Source organism: Centrocercus urophasianus, unplaced genomic scaffold (genome assembly GCF_019232065.1).
Source record: "Centrocercus urophasianus isolate 14NV4802_14NV808 unplaced genomic scaffold, USGS_Curo_1.0 seq_33, whole genome shotgun sequence".
Lineage (NCBI taxonomy): Eukaryota > Metazoa > Chordata > Aves > Galliformes > Phasianidae > Centrocercus > Centrocercus urophasianus.
Window position 1 is genome coordinate 6,897,430 of NW_024884900.1, and position 21,829 is coordinate 6,919,258.

The 21,829-nt window shown below is 41.5% G+C and overlaps 1 protein-coding gene across 2 annotated transcripts in view; it reads left to right on the forward strand.

The window, feature by feature from the left end:
• Positions 1-21,829, forward strand: part of LOC122166410 (protein spinster homolog 2-like) — a 123,316-nt gene that overhangs the window by 67,636 nt on the left and 33,851 nt on the right. For both annotated transcript variants that reach the window (XM_042830166.1, XM_042830165.1), the window contains exons 4-9: positions 6,563-6,714; positions 8,808-8,874; positions 11,616-11,758; positions 12,925-13,077; positions 14,670-14,859; positions 20,545-20,610. In XM_042830166.1, the coding sequence (XP_042686100.1) occupies positions 6,563-6,714; positions 8,808-8,874; positions 11,616-11,758; positions 12,925-13,077; positions 14,670-14,859; positions 20,545-20,610 (771 nt within the window). The remainder of the gene's footprint in view (positions 1-6,562; positions 6,715-8,807; positions 8,875-11,615; positions 11,759-12,924; positions 13,078-14,669; positions 14,860-20,544; positions 20,611-21,829) is intronic.

Genomic DNA, 21,829 nt, shown 5'->3' on the forward strand with positions numbered 1-21,829 from the left:
GCAAAACAGCCAGCAACTGCGGTGTATCTCCTGCAGGCTTCCTTGCCAGCACGACTCATGTCTGATAAGGGAAGAAGTCGTGGTGGAGGTGAGAAGAGTAGTTTATAGTTTTGTTTTCCAGGCAGGTAATCATGAACTTCTAAGGAAAAAAAAAAGCTGGAGTTCTAATAGCTCACACCACTGCATCAAAGCTGACCAACCTGTCACCAACCAGGCTTCACCCAGGCATGTATTCTGGGCTAAGCCATATCTGTGCCACATAACCTTTTGGTTGTGTAAAATGGTTGTGTAAAATCCTGAAAACAATGCTTACCCAACCTACTGAAGGGAAATACCTACCAATGAAACATCTCAGTGAACATTTTTGCCCCATAGTTTTCTGGGGCAACACCTTTTGGTATTTTGTTTTTTCTACTGACAGTCCTCGTGAGGGACTAGTTAGGATTACGTGTACATAATGGTGGATACTTATCTTCTCTTGTTCCTGAGCAATAAGACACCAGAGGGCCAACATTTCACATGAGTAATCAGTTACTTAAAAAAACTGGGCTGGACTTAACAGAAAAAAACGTGCTCTTGAGCACTGGTACAAAAAAACCCCCACAAATATTGAATCTGCAGCCCATCTCTAGCTTTTCATAATTCTTTTTTAATTAACAGAGAGTAGGGACCATTCACACATGACAAGGTAGGCTGTGTGACTTTGCTGCCTGTCTATAGATATGACACACCATTCCTACCCAGTGCTTGGATGCAGGCAAGTTTCCACCGTGGGAAGCCAGGTGCTTTTGTTGCACGTACTCAGAATTTATGAAATATTAGGGCACACAGAGCTGGGAGATGATGTTAGGCTTATCTCTTGTGCTGTAATCTTTGTCATCCCTGAAACACAGAACGGAATTCAAAACATCATCATCATTTAACATGGTCTTGTCTTCCATGACACATCAATGTTCCTGTTCGACTGGAGACTTTCGGATTCTTAAAGGTGACTGTCATTGCTGGAAAGGCTCAGAGAAATGGACTGTTTGGTGTTTAAGCAAATATGTCACCTGCATTTGTAATTTCATTCAATTGCTCAGCTCTTCTGGTAACTCTCAGGTAATGAGCTGGAGTAAATTGAGAGTTTGCAGGATCCAATGCTCTTAGTCACAACACCGATACTGAGAAATGTATTCCTGTAGGATTTTTTTTTTGCATTGTGAATTACGTCTTTGCATACCTGTGGTAAGGGTGTGGTGTGTCCTCTTTAACCTCTTACATCCCTGCAAAATTCTGATATGCAAAATCACAGAATCACAGAATGGCCAGGGTTGGAAGGGACCTCAAGGATCGCGAAGCTCCAACCCCCTGCCACACGCAGGGCCACCAACCTCCCCATTTCATACTAAACCACACTGCCCAGGGCCCCATCCATCCTGGCCTTGAACACCTCCAGGGATGGGGCGTTCACAGCCTCTCTGGGCAGCTCTTCCAGCACCTCACCACTCTCAATGAAAAGCAGAAGGAAGTGCTGTTTGCCTGGCTGGAATATAAGGGCTTTGCTTGGGAAGGGCAAATGCCTGCACATCACTGCAGCTGTCTGCCAAAAAGGGTCACTGCTGTGCAGCCCCTGAAGAAACATTTGAGCTCTGTGGACTTTCCTTGGTGAGCTGCCCCCTGCAGTGTACCAGATTTATCTGTCTGCAGTTGGTTTGACTGATCACTGGGGACTGCTGTGGTACCCTGGGTTTGTCGGTGCAACACCCTGCCAGCCACAGAAGTACAAGAGTGTAACTACATTACAGTTCAGCTGAGTCTGCTCTACAAGCTCACAGAAATAAAATCAACCCAGATGCTTTCTCCTTAGTTTATTGCCTTTCCACACTACTAACCTAGGCTTTATGTGACAATCCTGACTCCTTGGCAGCACGGAAGGCTTTCCTTATGCGTGTCTTCTTTGCACAGATGCAAACCCTGAATATTATATTTATATAATATTTAAAAAAAAACGAAACAACAAACGAAAACAGCAAGCCTAAGCAGTTCAAGTATGGAATTTCATGTTCCAAAGTCATTAAGAAGTCAAATGCAGAATCTGTAGGAGGTTAGCTCAGTATCCTTGTGTAGGAGAAGATTGCAGATGCTGTAGCTGCAAAGTGGAGCCTTCATTTAGAGCAGCAGCAGCAGTTCCAAACATGGCTTTTACTGGTGCTGTGCATTTGTACCAGTAATTTACACTAGGTTGGCTTTATCTGTGTGATCTTACTGGTCCTTGTGTCCCTAATCTGAATGAAGCACGTACTCAGCTGGTTTCATGAAGTCCTTACAAGCTACTTCACAAGCAAATACTAATATGTAGTAAGCTAAGCTTAAGGATCATGTGATTCTTTAGATGGTAAATCTGGTGGCTCAGAGTTGTACACATATTTGGCAGATTATCGGTTTATCACTCGTGGCTAATCTTCTAGAGAAGTGTGGCTTAATTCCTTTTGTTAACTAATTAAATAAACAAAGAGAAGTTAAAGCTGCATTTAGACTATTAAGACATATATTACTCACTCAGTGGTCTGTGCAGTTGGTATGAATGTATAATTAGTAACTCTGTCTAAATATGAAGGATAGTCACATGTTGTAAGCCATCAAATGTTGACGTGGGCTTGGGATTCAGAGTCAAGTCAATATGAAAATATGAATATAAACCAAGTCATGCTTTTCAGAGTAAATTCTCCAGCCTCAGACCTACCTGCCTCGTGTCTCAACAGCCCGCTCATGGCACAAACAGGTTGATAAAAGAGTCTCAGAGCACCTTTGCAACCAAAATTGCCCTTAGAACTCATAGCAGTCACTTGGCATGGACCAGGCGTCCCTGAGACAACTGAGCTGGGAGCCCACATGCAGCAGGGCTGTGCTTGTCATCCTCTTTGGAGCATACAGATATTACTGATATCCAAAGTAAAGGCATAAATACATTGTTTGATGTAATAATTATGTTTCAAAAACCTTTATTTGCTAGTGCTGACCTAGAGAAAAAGGCACAGAAGTCTCAAGGCTGCTGATCTTAACCCATGGAAATGGAATAAGCACAGGTGCTGAAAGCTAAGGCTTTTTCAATTTTCATGCCCGAGTGAGAAGTGTTTGCTCAGATGAACAAATTGCAGAAGAGCTCCAAAGTAATGCAGAAAGGAATGAGGTTCTTCAATATATACCAATTTCTGCTTGGGGAACAGTGAAATTCAGTCAGCAGTGCCCTGTCTCGGCTGCCTGTGCTGCTTTTGAGGGCAGATAATGTGGAGAAGAATTTGGCTGGTGTCAGCCCTTTTTGTCTCGCTAAATTGCCGAGAGTCCTGGGGTAAGCAAAGAGGGTAAAGCATGTGGGGGAAATTGTAATGCAGAGGAAATGGTAGAAGTGTTCTGCTCCAGCTATGGAGAACAGAGCTTCCTGTGTGAGTAATACCTGATGTTCCCATTTGTTTGTGGCAGTTGTAATATTCACATACGAAAAGAGAGAGAAACACGTGTTTGGGTGTATGGGTCTATAAATACACACACAAAATAGCAATTGTTTATATTGCATACATGCTGGTTTGGGGATCAGTTTCTGAGTGGTTTGTGGTATGGCAGTGGCTCAAATGAGTAGCAGTGTAAGAATTTAGGAGTTGTTTTTTTGTTTGTATTTTCTTTTCCTATGTGAAAAATGGAAAGATTAGGAATCTCTTTGAAAGGAGCACTTTCTGTCTGCAGGAGATACCCAGCTATCCTTGTTCAGAGATGACAAAGCTTAAGTTTGTCTGATTTATTGGAGATGGAATACTGAGGGCTCTAGCTTACTGAAATGAATTACTGCATAACTTTGTTGTATAAGTACCAAGCAAATGTGTGCCAGGCAAAAATCCAGAGATCTTCCAGTATGATAAGAAGAAGCATTGGCTTTGTAGTCTTACAGCACTCTAAAACAAGACACAACACAGAACTGATGATTTATAATTCCTTAATATCATTTCAGATTTTTAACGTTGTACCTCATCATTACACGTGAGTAGCTGCACTACCCATCTATATATCCATAGACACATAAGCTCAGAGTGGAGATAACATCCGTGTCTTTATGTAGATTTTGCTTTTATAAGATTGCTTTCGTTGCAGTCTGAAGTCAGAATCTCATGCTTTAATTTGGACATCTGCTCTTCAGAGAATAGTCAAGATATTTGGAGCACATAAGCATGGAATAAGCCAGAGAGGGTGAATGGAGGAGGAATGAGGGGAGAGGAGCAAATACATCCCTTTTTGCAGATGATTCCACTGATTCAGAACTCTGTTCTGGTGCTGCTGATGGAAACAAGTGCCTCTTTGCCACCATAGGAAATCTTCCCACAATGTTCCTGCATTAAGAAGGTTTGAAAAGAAGCTTTTAACAGCATTATTTGGGGGGGGATCTCTGTCCAATGCGTTCCCTGGGAGCGATCCTGGCTGGCGAGCCCAAACCTGGGGCATTTTTGTGTAGGCGTTTCAGATTGGAGGAACATCCCGTGTTTGTGAATTTGCCATTCTACAGGTGTAACTGGTGCTGTCTGTGTACCCATTCCGGGTCTGACAGATGACAGCTTTGCCTGTCACATGCTTGTGATCCAGGTTTGAATCTCTTAGGAAACCAAAAACAGCCTCCAGACCCCCTGCTTTCTAATTCTGCATGACTGAAGTCATTCAGCATGTTGTAAATACTGCTGCTCATTCCAAACACACCAGGTACCTGTGCACATATCATTGTCAGCGTATTTCTGCAGTAATGTGCAGTGGTTTAGCGTTGGGCAACTGGCACAAATTAAAAAGCTTGAGTCACAGCCTTGCCTTTTCTGCATACACCCACGTGTATCTGTTACATCCGTCTGCCTATGGGAGGAATGTGAATTGCAGCAGCACTGCAAACACCCTGCCAGCAAACAAGGAACTTGCACACACTCAGAAAATGGGTATCGGTGCAAAATCTGCGTCAGAAGAAGAGGAAGCGGGGAGTACAGCGAAGCGTTTGTTTGATGTGGCTGTAGGGGTCACTAAGAGATGTTTTTCTACCAGGGGATTACTGTGCAGACAACAGTGAAAATATGTCAGTGGTAAATGTTGGTGTGCTTTGTGACTGAGGCGTGCATCTTGATGTTTGGGTGACATTTTGCATATTTGTGAATGAAAGCCCTGTGTTCTGGCTCAGTTTTTGCCACAAGGCACAAAATCAGTCATTTTCCTGCAATTCAACCGTAATTGCTCATTATTCTTACAGTACTTTCATGTTTAAGGACATCTCATAATCCCCACTGTTCTTTGCAGATGATCTATAGCATAATACCAATTAGTTGAGGATTTCTAGTGACTGCATGTGTAGAAATGGGTTCCCTGCACATAGTTTGCTGCGATGGAGTGTCGTGTAATTTGTGCACCTGCAATTAGACTGAATGTAGCCCAAGCTGCTTATATCTCTAAGAACTTTGATTGTGCTCATGTATCAGGGCATCATGTATTTAGGCATCAAAATATCGTGCCCTATGCCTCCAAACAGCAGCACACAGAAAATAGCAAGTGTCTCAGAAGAGGATGGCTTGAAAATCAGATCCCTGCACTTTACAGAACTGTTGGCTGAAGTGGGGTGACAGGCCACGAAGACAATTCTATTAGATGAGCAGTTCCCTTTTGTCCATTTAAAAAAAGACCGTGTTGTACTGAACACGAAGTCCCTCCCCTTGTTCTGATGGGTTATCATTTACCTGGCAGCTTAATGGTTTTGGAGCCCACTCAGCTGCCTTGTGACACTGAATCTTTCACCTGCTGGCCATAAATGCTGAGCACGCTGATGTTCCAGTGCTCAGGTGTTCAGGTAAAGCTCCTGTCTTATCTCTTCATAACTGTGTGCAGCTTGGCTTGGATTGGAACCCGAGGTTTCTCAGAAGTGTTCAGAGCTGGCTTAGTCTGTCTTCCTGCTGCAAGGTGAGGATTTATGCTTTTCACAAGGAAAACAGAGAGAGTGGTGCTTAGCAGCTTTGGAAATCCTCCTTCATTCCAAAGCTTCTAATCGAGGAAAAAATCAGGAGTTTGGGGTATTGCAGGTTCGACTCCTTCATAGCTTTGAAGAGCCTTCAGAATCTGGCCGGTGTTAACTCGTGCCCTGCCATGTTGGAGGCTGTGGCTGTGCTTGCAGGTATTGCCTGTCCCGGAGCCCAGCAGCAGGATTTGTTACGCTCAGCTGCCTCCCCACACCTTGCTGTGTCTGGGCAGTGCTGCTGGCACTCAGACTTGACATCCTGAGAGCAAACCGAGAGTCCTCCTGTCTTAGAATACTGAGTGTGATGGGACCATTATGTATTATTGCTGCTTTTATTTCACGCCTATAAATCTTCAGAAAAAATATAATCCCTTTCTTCCTCAAAAAGAGACGAATGAAAAGAATTGAAGGTTTTAAACAATGTGTACAGGTGTGTCACTTTCCAGTCGCATGGACTTCTATCTCCATAACTGGGCAACTTTCACTGCTCTCTGCCCTGAATTCAGAACTATAATGAGAGACATTCTAAGGTGGTTTATTTTCTTTTTTCAGTATTTCTGGCTTCTTGTACTCTCACGGGGTTTGGTTGGCATTGGTGAAGCAAGTTACTCAACTATAGCTCCAACCATCATAGGAGACCTTTTCAACAAAAACACCAGGACCCTTATGCTGTCTGTTTTCTATTTTGCAATTCCTCTTGGCAGGTAAGTGACACAAGGCTTTTTTTCATCCGTTTTTGATTTAAAGTTAGCTCACACAAATCTTCTGTTGCCAGAGATGATGGTAATTCTGTCTTTGGTTGGAATGGTTTAGACAGGAAAATATTGTCAGCCATGACTACTTAGTTGCATTTGATTCCTTTTCTATCCTTGTTACTTATTCTTGTGTGAAATAAGTGGGAAGTACTGTTTTTTACAGCAATTAGGGGAAAATATTTTAGCTGACGTTCCTGGAACATTATTAAACTAAGCTATCAATTTGAATAAAACCATATTTGTTCTGAATTGTTGCTTCAGTTCATCTGAGTTCAAGGTCTCCGTTAGTCAGTGTCGTTCAGGTTGCTGTGAAATCAAGATCTCATGAGACACAGGACTATGTTGTCAAAAGTGAGCAAATGGATTCCTGCTTCTCTCTGAAGATCTGCATATCTGTGATTTCAAGAGGAGTGTGCTTCATTAACACAACCTATTTTAGTTTAAGCTCAAATGCTGCATAGCCTCAAATTTTGCCAGTCTGAGTTTGCAAAGTGTGACTAAGCCAGTCTTGCTAGTTGTAATAGCGGTGGCCAGTCAGTTTTAGTGCTGTTACCACTGACACAGCAAAAAGAGAAATTCTTAAATCTAGTACAGACAAGGCTGAAAAGAGAAAATGTAGTGATTGTTCACACTTCTGTGCAAGCAGCGGAGCACAGCCAAGACAAAGATGCCTGGTGGAGCTGCAGACAAGCTTAGATTTGAAGTAATTATTTCTTGGCGCTTTCTTTCAATTGACTTTCCTTATCAGCCCAATGCGGTGTCTTATTGTTGGGACAGGAGGGATTCTGTGACTTTTATTTATTTGTTAAAGAACGGCCTGCTATCGTGAGGTTTGGAGGCAGAGTGGTTTCACACAGTTTGCAGCTCGATTCCCAGAGGTGAACAGCTTCCTGTGCAGAAGTGGCATCAAGTGCTCATTTCCAGTAGGGAAAACCTGGGCAACGGTTTAATCCCATCAGTTCAGGGAACAATTTATTTAGGGTGGTGCATTTACAAGTCAGGGCAATTAGTCTTGCAATAAAACTCACAAACATCCTTTTGTTCTTGCGGAAAAAGAGATAGCCAAGACATAAACTGATGAAAAGAATATTTTCCCAAGCAGGGAAATACCAGGGGTGCCAAATATTTACATTGAGAATTCAGTGAGCTCTGGCTAGCAAGAAGTGACAAATATTCATCTGTTAAGCACCAAATATCGAATGGAGGCTGGGATCCATGGTTTGATTTCTGTAAATGGTTTGGTTTCTGTAAGTAGCAGTTTTGGACACAGTATAGATGGCAACTTGCAAAACTTCACAGACTGTTCAGTAAAGGCATGTGATTGCTGACATCTGCCTTTTGGTAGCCCTAGAAACTTTTAGCCAAGGCAGTACAGCAACAGATGCAGCAGTTTTGAAAGAATGATATCCATTTTTGTTCCATTGACTTTTAGAGAAACTTGGTTTCATTCTCCTCTACCCAGTCTCTTATGAGCCACCTTCTGTTACCACAGCATCACTCTTAGCATGGAGCTAAAGGTTCTCTTGCTCCTTTATCTTCAGACTGATCTGATTTTCTCTCATCTGACTGTCTTGCATATTCCTCTTAGTTTTCTTATAGGTGTATAAAAAATGCTAACTTCATGGGCAGTTTGCACCAAGTACTATTAAATGACAAGAAAAAAATTTTGTGTTAGAATATGATGTGTCCTTGAAAGGCACTTCTTAACTGAAAGCCTGAATGTAAAATTATAAGTATTCGTATTAGTGCACAGAAAGGAATGATGTACAAATTGAATTATGAAATAAATTCTTTTTGAGCCTTTTTGAGGGGATTGAAAGGTCAGTTATGAACTTGAGATCAGTGCCCAAATTTCCATGAGATTTCAGATTTTTCCGACCGAGGTGCTGAGAAGAGTTATATTCCCTCTGTCCCTTCCTGCAGCAGCAGAGAGACTAGCAAACGCAATTGGTTGTGACTGTTTTTATCTTTGTTTAAGAACATCCATGACTGTGGTGCTCCTTTACAACTCTGACCAACTCTTTTCTGTGTATTACTTGCAGTGGCTTGGGATACATCACTGGATCAAGTGTGAAGCAGGTTGCTGGAGACTGGCACTGGGCGTTGCGGGTAAGCCAGTCTCTTGGCATGGCATTTGTGTGTGGATATTCCTTGTTAAACTCATGATCTGGAGCAGCCACAAGAAAAAATGCTACCTGGGATTTTGTTTTTTCAAAATCCTTTAGCTCTTCGTTGATCAAAATAGCTTGAAATTCAAGATGTTCCCAGAAATGCAACAACTTTTATTTTTGCTTTTAAAACCATTTTCATTCTTCTTCCTCAGTAAAATTATAGATTGCCAGCACTCTGAATCAACATTCAATAAGCACTACCCTGGCCTTGGGGAACCTTTGTCCAAATTCATAGAGAGATTTATTAAGTCTTACATATCAATTTTGATAATATCTTAATAACAGTTGTATCAATTAATCAGGGTTAGGGAGAGAAGAGTTCTATCACGCATGTCCTCAACCTTTTATTAGTTATGCTAAAGGATGGGAGCTTACATCTGTAGATATTAAGTGCATAGCAGAGGTATTTTCTAGGCATGTGAGACAGGTCTGTGTTTTTGGCTCATTGTACTTGTTTTTCTCCCCGCCTGGGAGCAAGAATTTTCCAATCACTCTATTATTAATCAACCATGATTTCTTGATGAGGATGGGGAGATGAGGCATTGGCCTTAAATCAACTCCACAGTCTTTCTGTCCACTGCTGTCAAGAAACTCTGAGAATGGCTTCCTGCTTTGAGGAAAAAACACTTTGTTCCAGTTTCCGCCTGTTTTTCTGCCCCGAGACAGTCAGCTTCCTTCTATTTTAACCTCTTGGGACCTTGATAAATGTGTTGAAAAGATAATACACTCCTATCACATACTCCAAACAGATCCTGCACACAAAGATGTCTTGAAAGAGCTGACAGGAAGTGGCCCAGCAAAACTGTTCTCTGACCTTTGTCAGTTTGGGTGGCACGTGCCCCAGTGGGTTGCATTCTCTGACTTCGGCACTTCATGAAGATGATGAATCTCATGAATCTCAGGCTGATAGCGTTTATAACAGCAGGTGATGAAATAAATGTGTTCCCATCTCAAGCAAATGTTACTTTCTGTGACACGGTCCATTGCCTCTCAAGCAAGGGTAAGCAAAGCCAGGAAAGCCACTGTGAACCGTTCATCTGCACCGAGGAGAGTGGGGAGTAGTTTCCAACTGTGAACCTGAACTGAAAAAAAAACTAGGTTTGATAGCCTAAAACTTCAGACCAAGAGAGTGCCTGCCTCATTCAATAGCAGAAATGCTTGAAAGTTAAAATAAACTTTTGAGTGAAGGGTCAGCACAAGGAAAGAGAATCTCCAAAATCCCTCATTCTGGTCAGTGGATGTTGATGAAATTGCACTGTTGGACCATTTTGCATCTGTCAGTAAAACTGAAATGTTTCGTTTATGCAAAGAAGTCATCAGTAGTGTCCTTCTCTTCAGTAGATGTCTCCATAGTTAGTCTGCAAGGCTGTACCCTTATGGGGTCATGATTTCCACGATAAATGGCACATGGATGCATGATTCCCTGAGTGTGCAAAATCGTGGGAACCTATAAGACAAGCTGCACACATCCATGGTGGTTGCTTGGGATAGGAGTGCATAGTTCTTTTAGTCAAACTACACAAGAAAGCTTCCTGACATCAGCATAAAACAATCCCTGTCCCTTTGGCAATCATTGTACTCTTGCACGATGTAGTAAATTCCTCAAAGCAGTGCTTTCCTCTGTGATGTCCTGTGGCCTCCAAGTCTGAGGGAGATAAGGAATGATCAGTGTATCAGCGAGCTGGAGAAGGACACTAAGGCAAATGACAGCTTTGTCTCTGGATCTAGCTGTAATGTCAGTGTTTTACTGGAGCTTTACTGAGTACTGATGAATATTGTCTTGTCAGAGGAGTGAGCCTTCAGATAAAAATCCTGACTTTCCATCAGGATGACTTTTGTCTTCCGCTGGCTCCCCTGGAAGAGCTTCCCTGGTTTTGTCTTCTTTAGATATATAATATCACTCTATATGTAAAGACCATTCTCAGGTCATTACTGGAAGCATAGTTTTTGGAACAGGAACTTTATTTTGAAAGTGACGTGTATGGAGGAGATGACAGCTCAGTGAAAATGCATGTTTCTGTTTTTCCAACAAATTGTCAATTTCAAAACAAGAATCGCATTCATTGTAAAACATGGGAAATGTTTGCATTTTTTTTCAGCGATTGAGAGAAAGGATTGGAAACTAGGAAATCTAACCCTTGAACGTGTCATTTTCCTAACCTCCAGCTTGAATTTTCAATGATTCTTAGTCTGCTGCTCATTGAGGAAGTCACTGAAAGTTGCCTGATAATGTGAAACCATTGCAGGGCGGAGGAACATGGTAAGGGATGCATGTCAAGCAAGGATTTTCACAGGCGACAGCCTTCCCACAACCAGCAATCTTTCACTTGGCCTTATCGACCTGAAAAGGCTTCTACGTCCTCCCAGAAATTAGTTGGTCTCTTAGTCTACCAGGTTTCCAAAGAGTTAAACATAATTCAGAATGTTGGTACATTAATAACACGGATAAATACCTTAATCAGGGTATTCTCAAAGCTTCATGCTTGCAGAGTGAGATAAGAGAGTCCAGGGAATGACAGGGAGAAAGGAAGGGAACAGATGCCTCAGTGTGCTTGCAGATTCACATTGGCTGTAAAGAACTGGGATGCTGAAACGAAATGAATGTAATCTGTTTCTTACTGACGAGTCCAAGCAAACACTGCTGGCTTCCTGTGCTAATTCCCTGTTTCTTTCATGCAGGTATCTCCACTCTTAGGAATGATAACAGGCACACTCATCTTGATATTTGTACCTGCTGCTAAAAGAGGAAATGTTGAACAACTTGGGGGACAGCTGAAGGCTCGGACCTCATGGCTAAGAGACATGAAGGCACTGATTAGAAAGTAAGAGCACTCTGCTAAAGCATGCTTTGCCTCTGCTGCTTAATCTAAACATCACATGGCCTGTACTTGTTAACATTGTGAGCCTGGAAAATGGCAACATGCAAGAAATTGCAGAAAATTTGATCTGCTGGCCTGGAATGAAAAATTGCAGGTACATTTTCACTAGATGTTGACTGTGCTGACAAAGGTGGATTCCAGCTTTTGCTGTAACATTTCTAAGATTTGCATTTTAGAGTCTGCTTTGTTTGGCTCATCTTTCAGTCTGATTAAGGCTTTTGAAGTATAGAAATTGCTGTGTTCCTGTAGCAATTGTAGTGCCACTGTTGTTCAAATGTTTAGTTTCTTTTTATTTTTTGAAAGATGTACTCTGCCATGTGAGAAAAAGAAAGTTCAATGCCAAAACAGCTTAAGGGGAGAAAATACAGAAAAGCTTCTACTAAAGTTTAGTACAAGTTTAAATATATGTGTTTACATAACCAAAAGTGAGTGAATAGATGTGCACACAATGTGGTTGGGTGCTTGTACATTTGCATAGAAGATAACACGCTTATGAGCTTTTAAGTAGCTGCCCTTGCTTACACAATGCTTGCTGTTAATGTGCAAATACTTGCATGCATGAATTCAGAGTTACATTGGAATTCTGATGGGAAACGTGGTGTCTTTCATTTTTCTTAGAACTGCTGGCTATGATATCTTCCTGGTATTTTCAGACAGTATAAAAGGAGTATGAAAAGTGATAATGGATAATTTATCAGTATTTCTATATTACTTATTTTGGTGATTTATCCAAGTAGTAATCTTAAGTAACATCAATGGGGAGGGAGCGATGGAGCTTATAGTTCCAGCAGACAGTGATGTGGTGATGGCCCTGTATTTCACACATCATGTCTCAGTGATTAAGTACTGATCTTCTCCTGAAAGGGTCCCCTGAAAAGTGGTCCCTTGGAAGCACCCCTGGAGAGTTAAGCACATTATTATCACTAGAACATGATGTATGAATTCCCCGCCTCTTACTCACCATTCCTTCATACCTCCTGTTAACTCTGTACCTTGGCAGAGGAGGCTAACAACAGGAGAGCTCTGTGTTTTGTCACAGCGGCACACTTTCCTTGCTCTTTCAGTTTTCCTTCCAAACCTTCTCTTGGTTTTGCCTCATGTCTCCACAGCCGCAGCTACGTGTTCTCATCATTGGCCACCTCAGCTGTTTCCTTTGCCACCGGGGCCCTTGGCATGTGGATCCCCCTCTACCTTCACAGAGCACAAGTTGTGCAGAAGACAGCAGAGACTTGCAGCTCGCAGCCCTGTGGCACCAAAGATAGGTGAGATTAATACACACTGCTTTGAAAAGGAAGGAGAGAGAGTGGGGGCTAATTTACCAGAGGAAATAGGCAATTCTCATGGAGTCAAGTTACTAGAATGTCTGTAATTTCCTGTAGATCCTTGCAACAATGATAGGAAATGCTGGGTTTGTAAACTGAGTTTTATTTCTCTCCTTTTCTTCATTACATGAAGTCATGAAGTCGAACCAAAGGAGAAGTGATGACCTCAGCTCAGTCTTCGTTCCCAGACTACAGTACAGAAGTAGAAAAGACAGCTGTTTTTGGCTTAGGAAATGGATGGAGGACTGAGAGGATGAGGTCTCTTAAAACCCACACTGCTTTCTGGAATAGCAGTGGAATCAGTTGGCAGGTTGGGGTAGCCAGAGTGGTGGCTATAATTCAAGACTTGGGCTGGTTCCCCTAAAGGCTGCAGGAACTGCCCCTAAAGGTTTTTCTTTCAGTCGGAGGGAGGACCTCACTGTGTTTCATTGCTCTGTATACTACTGAGTATGCTGAGTTTTGCTGAAGTGTGATGCAAAGATCTGGGACGCTTTGGTCTGGATTGCTTGATGTTACCCAGTGGTGTTTTTTCCCAGTTATATAACATAGCTTACAGTGCATAAGCTGTGAAAAGTAATTCATTGTTTTGTGCCTTACCATGGTGGCAGAAAACATAAAACCCTAAAAAAGTTTTTACCCTAGTGAATAAAAGATATGAAAAATTGCCTTTTGCCAGCTCTTTTAAGATTGGGAGGGAAAAATAATGTTAGGAAAACCTTGCTCTAGCTGACACAATCCCATCACAAGTGAACTGCTTAATGGCTTGAAGTAGCATTGAGTAGTGCACCCAGCAGGCAGCCTTACTGTGTTCTGAAAAATGCAGCGAGCAGAAAATCCAGCTCCAGTCAGACTGCCCATCTGCTGTTTACAAAGACAAGTTTTCCACTCCTTGATGACACCTATATTTTGAGCTACCCTGGAGCTACTTCAATGTAATTGCCAAAGACTCTGTTATCTGAGTCATACACATACAATACAGCGAATCCTTGACAGCTACTGCTCTTAAATCTAAATAAACACATTTTGTGTGTGTATTATAACGGCAGAATAATCTAATCAGCCTTCTTTGAAGTAGACTGAAAGATGTTAGAAAGTTGAAATATGTTGAAAGTCACTGTTATTTGGTTTCTTGTTAGGATTCTTTTCCCTTCAGCTTCCTAGTGTCTCTCTGTCCATGCTTTCCCTTACATGATCAGCGTTCAGGTTATTGCTCCATTTTGATTGTTCATAATTAGCAGTACAAAGTACTAAATAGGGAACTATAAAGAAAGAAGCAGTATGAGCCCTATGCATCTGTGTGTTGATCAATGCCTTTATACAAGGCTGAATTTCATCTGCTGTTTCCTGTAATTTCAAGAAAGGTGCTGAAATCACAAGCCCTCGGGAGGTAGCTCATTTATTTTATCTTAAACTTGCAAAAACAATGTTTTCCATCAGTCAGCTTACCCTAGTAACGTGTTCATAGATCATGTCCATTGGGGGGAAAAATATTTAGAAAAATAACCAACTTTTTGTTTTGTTTTGTTTAATAGCTTGATCTTCGGAGCAATCACGTGCTTCACTGGTTTCCTGGGTGTAATCACAGGGGCTGGGGCAACCAAATGGTGTCGGTTAAAAACCCAGCGGGCTGATCCTCTTGTCTGTGCTGTTGGCATGCTAGGATCAGCCATCTTCATCTGTCTGATCTTTGTCGCTGCCAAGAGCAGCATTGTGGGAGCCTATGTAAGTATAATCCTTTGCATATGCCAGTCTCACTCTTATTCTCTCAACCAAACACCTTGGGTTGTGTGCATTGCTCCCTGCTGGAGTATGGAGAAGCCGATCTTGTTTTTCCCAATCTCAGTGTTTGTCATTTTGCCCCTTGGCATATTGGTGCTGTCTGGGATGTGCTTGGGAGGAAAATGGGATTTCATTCCATTCACTAACTGTCATCAGAATTGAGAACGGGGCATTTAACTCCTGCATGGAAACCCACTGCTCTGTGCCTTTGGGCTCTTCTAGCTGTACCTCCATCCATACCTCAGTTGTTCTCGCCTAATATCTTAGTACAGAGAAATTGGCAGCTTCCCTTACAATTAAGGTTATTGTAGCAGCAGTGATATCAAATCATAATTATGATATGACTTGTCTGTGGGCAAGCTTCTGGCTACCTGTAAGTACTGTTAATTTCCATAGCTAAATAGCTTGCTACAGACCAACAGTAATTGCCATGTTAGGTCGATTTGTTGTTATCTGTATTAGCTATTAGCTATATAGCTGATATGTATTAGCTGTATTAGCTATAGCACCTGAAACTCCTCATCACAGCCTAGGAGTACACAATACTTGCTGCTGCACAATTGCAGATTAAAAAAATGTTCACTCCTGGGGTATTTATAAATCTTAGTATATAAAAAGACATCAGATTGATTCAGAGGAATGTTTTCAAGGGAAAAGGAAAAATTCAGGATAATGTATAATAATACAAAGGGTAGAGATCTAATCTCGAGTTCTCTTCCAGTGTTGCAGAGAGAAGCTTTGTAAGTTTTGAAGGGACAGCCTGTGATGATTTGAGAAGTGGGATAATTTCTGAAAGTCCACATCTGGTTTCCACACAGCAGTGCACACTTCACCGAGCAATGAGAAGTCATTTACAGTCAAACATACCACCTACTGCAATGCCTTGCCTCTCTGTTTCTAGCTTAGTGCAGCCTTAGTTATTTTCCAGGTATTTCAGTAGTTGCCATAAAAGAGAACACGAGGAAAGAATGGAAATTTAAAAACATTACGGCGGAACCAAGAATGCTTACTCTGGCTATTTAGAAAGTGTCAGAAGGAGATTCTGGACCTGTAGCTCATGACTAGAACTCACCTTTGATCCAGTGATTAGCAGAAAAATGACCATCACAGACAATCTGTAAAAGGCTGTTTCTGGCTGGCAAAACACGAGCCAGCCCTCCTTTCATTCTCAGCTGTCTCCAAAAGAAGAGATCTGTCAGAACCCTCAGCCTGCCCCTCCTCTCTGCCTCTCTGTAGTCAGACCTGTGATTTTCTCCTTTGTCAGACCTGATGACAGACATGTTCATTTGTGGTGTTTAGTCTCTTTATGTAGAAAGTCCTCCCTTTTTTAAGCTGGAAATACTGTTTTCAAAAAGCATGCAATGAAAGGTGGTTATTGGTCTCATTTTTTATTATTATTTTTTTATCTCTAGACAGCAGCTTTTCAGCTTCCATATTTCAATGTGGAAATATTCTGCATCCTGTAAAGATATAAATGTAGATGGTATTATTTAGCCAGTCTTAGAAACAATTTATTTTATGATGCATGAGCAGTAAATCTAATAAAGAGTCAATGATGTGCAGAGGAAGTAATGCCTCCATGTAGCGGGGTCATAAAGAATATAAGCCTATTTGCTGATGCTGTTAGGCTGATACACACATTTGTTGCAGGTAACACTGCCTCTCTGCAGCCCTTAATATTCTTTCTCTGCTGCTGGAAAAGCAATGCATGTATAACAGTTAAGAGAGTCTAGTTAAAGCACCAAATGGGGAATCGAGATCCAAACTCTCTTTATAAATTCTGCATGTGACACTGGACATGTTATTTGACTTTATTTTGCCTTTTCATTCCATTCTTCACCCCACTGAGAGAACAGGTCTGTTTTGGAGCTACCAATGTCTTGTAACACAAGGTGTTGCCATGGCTGTGCTATATATCAGCTGAAGTGACTTTTCAAGGCAAGATTCAAACATGAGCCCTTGTTTTTCCTTGCTATGCAATGCTGCTATGATCTTACAGACTTCAAGAGTGTTTAATTACCTTTTATTTCACTTGGAGACCTGTTCTGCAGAGTTGTGTGGTATAGCAGTGTCTCTACAGTACTGTGGAGCAGGTTGTCAGAGTTCTTAACTCATCCAATCTTTTCATTTAGTCTAGTAAACTATTGGCAGTAGTAGAGTGCTTGGAATAAAAAAGCATTCTGTGTCATGCCCAGACTTTCGTATTTCTGTCTTTTACTGTCTTTGCTGTATAGTCCAATCAGTTCTTACTTGCAGTGTGTGTATTTATGTTTTGTATTCCAGCTCCTTTAAACACCTATTTGTAAATTTTTAGGTCTCTCTCTGAAATATATACCCTTTGAAATGTTGATTTTCAAACCTCTCTCTTGAAAGCCATTAGCTGTGGGCATCACTGTATCACACTATCAGACATTTCAGTGGTCTTTTTTACCGTTTTAAATCTCCAAGTGATTAGAGAGGGACCTTTTGCCTTTTTCTTTTCAAAGTTTTGACTTTGTTCCAACTTTCTGTTGTACCTCGATTTCAGTATCTTTCTCAATTCCACAAAGTCATTTCACAATCTGTCAGAGACATCTGCCAAGCAAGTCCTTGCAGTAGAGCTTTTAGAGCACCAACTCCAGGGAGCTTTCTCTTGACGTGGTGACTTATCTTCTTCCTACACATCTGTATTGCCCAGTGATGAGATGGAGTTAGGCTTGCTTCAAATTCAAAAGAACATGAGGACTCCCTACCCACCGTTTCGAGGAGAAATTCAAATAGTGAAGGTTGAGACAGATGCATGCTTTGCAAATAGCCATGCAGGGAGTTTCTAACCTACTTCAGTCTTGCTGCAAGAACTGCTGGTGTGACGGCTGTGAAACCTACTTTACTTATCATTTTTTGAAATCAGGATTTGCTAACTCTGATCACTTAAACAGGAAGAGTCCAGGGAGACTGAGCTTACATTGGCTCATCAAAGGTGAACAACTGCACACCGAATGGAGATGGTGAGAGATGATACAACAGAGCTGGACTCAGAAAAGGATGTATCTCTCAAGCCGATATCTCAGTGGTAAAAGAGAATTCTAAAAATGTGTGAGGAATTGATTTCAGGTGACAATTTCAGGAGTTACTGATCTGTTGGAGGCTGTCCTATTTGCAGTAAGCATTCCTAAAGCCTTTCTGCGGCAGAAATGCCACATGTCCCTCTTTGCAGTGGGTGAACTCATTTTTACAAATCCTCATTAGCAGCTGGCTTTTTTTTAGTGTCACTATCTTTTCTCCTAATTTTTGATCTTCATTTTGTTCCTCTTTTTCTTTAATCCACATGAGATGTGTTTCACAGAAACATGTTGGGTGAAATACACAGTGAATAATTCAAGTCCGTTGCTCTGAAATTTATAATATTTCAGTGATTCATAAGACTCATGCTGAATTGCCACAGAAGGGAGAAGTTTTACTTGCTGTGTGTAACTGTGTGTGTGTGTAACTCATATCATCTGAAGGCAAGCAGCTGCCTGTTTCCAATATTTTTTGAACAGGCAGGGCACATTAATGCCAAAATCGAGATAGCATCTTTCTCAAGCTCAATTAAATCTACCCAGTTGCAGAATTCCAGCAACAGTAGCTGCAGAGCTGCGAGAGGGCAGATTTCAGTGCAGGTCAAGAGAGCTCACCTGGGGAACTCTTATGCCCTTCCTACATAGCACATAGCATCAGTTTCTCTCAGTACCTCATTCGTGGGATCTGTCTTCCTTAGCTCAGCAGCTGTAATTCCCAGTGAGAACCTTTCAGAGCACACCAGTGGATAGTGGGAAAATGGAAAGAGAAGATTTCCTAGCTCACCAGCTGGACTGTAAAGACCGGCTCCGGCACCATCACAGAGGAAACAGATCCAGTCACAGTAAGGAATAGGAAGGGGGGATGTATGGGAAACAAAAATAATTTTAGACACAAATAGAGGAAGCTTTCTGTAGGTGAATGCGTAAGTCGTTCTATATAAAGCAAACTGTTCCTGGCAGTGACATGAGGGATGGAGGGGTTTAGGTTTAGGTAATCTTAACTGGTGGGGGGGAAAAGCAATTGCTGAAGTCACAGCGAAACCATATCTTCCTCTTCCCAGCCCAGACTGCTCCTGTGCAAGCTACAGGGTGCAAGCAACTGGGAGTGGCAGAGCCTGGCACAGCTCACAGGACAGCCACAAAATGTACACATGAACGCTTTCATCAGAGCTGAGCTGTGTATTTTGTTCCGGTGATGTGTCGTACCGTACTCAACAGAACATAAGGCTGTTAAAAGGGAAGCTTTCAGTACCCCGAATCCAAGCCTCCATCGCTATTAATCTCCAGTTCCCCGTAGGGGTTCCAGGTGTAATGTTTTCTCTCTGGATGCTCCCCCTTCGTCCCTCTCCTCCAAAAAAGTGCCTCTGTGTGTTAGCTGGGCAGAAACAGCCTTTGGAGGAGATGTGGTAAAGGGTTTTGATTGCTTTCTTCATGGGTAGGGTCAAGGGAGCTGGTTCTAGTGAGTCTGATTGTTTAAGCTGTGTTTCATCTGTGTGTTCTCCTCTTTAGAATATATAAAGGATGGAAGCATTGTGTGTGGAAGATTTTACTTCCTTGTCTGTTGAACTTAATTTTCTTTGTTAAATTGTTACAGCATAAAAGCAAAGGATTAAATTTGTTTATCCTGATGATGATCACTTCCAGTTCTTCACCTTCTGTAACTGTCTGCAGAACCATTTAATGAACTGCATCAGAGAACTGATTTTTTCAGAGCCCCTCTTCTTCTATCTCCCCTATGGCAAATAGATTCTTTACCCCATCTGTTTCTGATCTCAATCCCTGCTTGGCTTTGTTGTGCACAACAAAAAAGGCTGTTTGAGGTTGGCATTAAGTGAGGAAGGAGTGCTGGAGGTGCACAGGGTATGTGATGATTGTTGATACCACACCAGCTCAAAAGAAGCTCTCATCTCACTATCTGCTTGGGACTTTCAGTGTAGCTTGTTGAGTCTCTCCATAGCATCAAGAATTGCAGTTCACTGTGAGACACTGATGTTGCAATCTCCATACCTAAGCCTTTTCTTGTGTATGCACAGGTATTACTAACATAAAGCTTAAGTTGTTAGAGTGGCTAGTCTTAAAAAACTAGACTCAAAAAGGGCAACAATATGCAAGCAGGAGAAGGTGGGAACCCTGCAGTCAGTGGGCAGAGAATCTCATTTAGTTTGCTACAGAGTTTAACACGTAGCTTGATGAAAATGACTGTTTTGAGCAGCTTTGGATTTTTTGTCTTTTCTAACTGATTTTTTGAATGATTTAAATGTGGAAGTCCAGGGCTGTCTTTTATGGTTGGCTTGTCATGTTCATCTGTTACCAGAGGTATCTGTCTTTTATTTATCTGCTTTAGAGATCATAAACAGTTGACACTAATGAAGTTACAGGCCAGCCCTCTCAGGGCTCAAATAAACATCTGTAGATTTCTAACACTCAGGATAAACCACAACAGTAACCAGAAGTGCATCATGTACAGAAGAATCCTTTGAGTAGGTTTCAGACAAATAAGCAACAAAGGGAAGTTTGTGACAGGTTATTTTTCCCTTAAATGTCAAGTGAATAAATCTTCTCCTTTTTGTGTGTTTTGTTACAACAGATTTGCATTTTTATCGGAGAAACTCTTCTGTTTTCAAACTGGGCTATCACAGCAGACATACTAATGGTGAGTGCACTTTGGAATAGCATCCTTCTGTGAGCCAGAGCAGTTTGTCACCTTGCAAGAACAACCTGTAGTTTAAATCTTCTTCCAAATGCCTGGTCCATAGTTCAGCCTATTCTGTTTTGCTTTGTTTGTTTATTTGCTGAAAAGTAAATGGAGAGAAAGATAAAGCACTTCTTCTTTTGCTTTGTTCTGAGCACCAAGGTGAGGCATTGTCCAAAAAAGGACCCTAATTACTGTGTACAGCTCGTCTCCCCAAATTGTAAGAATTTGCACAAAACTGTTCATTAAAGAATTCAGCCAGCATTTCCTAATAGTCAGCACACTAGTGAATTTTGTTATCAATAATCCAGCTTTGTTCTGTAATAGGAAATCCTTCCCTCCCTCCCTCCTCTGACCACAAAGACAGCCAGCTACCTCTCTCTGTGGCTCAGTTCCAGCAAACCTACCATTCAACACATACACAATAGAAAACCACCTCTGGGAGAGGAGAGGAAAAGAAAGTATAAAGAGCTTTTGGAAGATTTCCACCTTGTTCTATAGGAAACTGGGATTTTTCACCTCATATCCTTCATTTTCCATTCTCTCTCCACTACAGAGCTTTTAAAATCTTTCAGGTCAGCAAGTAGATGTTCATACGAAATGGTCTGGAAGATTGTTAGAGAGCCTTGCACGTTTCTTGATGTTTCCATGAGGGACGTACAGAGCCTTTCAGATATGTTGTACTTTGAAATTCTATTGTGAGGGAAGTTCCTTGTTGCTTATTGTATGAAAAAGAAAGAAACTAGGTCACAGAACCATTACAGGACTTGCCCAAGGTCTTTTGGCAGGTTGTTGACGAAGCTAGAAACACAATCTGTCTGGCATCAATAGAAAAATCCCTTGACTTGTGTTTGTTGCTTATGCAAACATTAACAAGAAAACAATCTGGCTCAGAATTTCTAGATGTAAAAGATACTGGTGTTGATATACTGATTCAGCAGAGCTTCAAGCAATATGATTTAAGTTCAAGGTTGTGTTTATGTTTTAAGGTGGCTCTGTAGTTGCCATGTTTTTGTAGTTGGATGAACTTTCAGTCTGTAACTCCCTTGTTCAGAGAACATTTTATGAGGTAGGGCCATATGGTTAATGCCACATCTCTTAAGTGTGAGTGAGGCACAGAGAAGCAAAGCTTACCAGTGTACTTCAGTATTGTTAGATGGCTTTGAATTGCTCAGGTTTG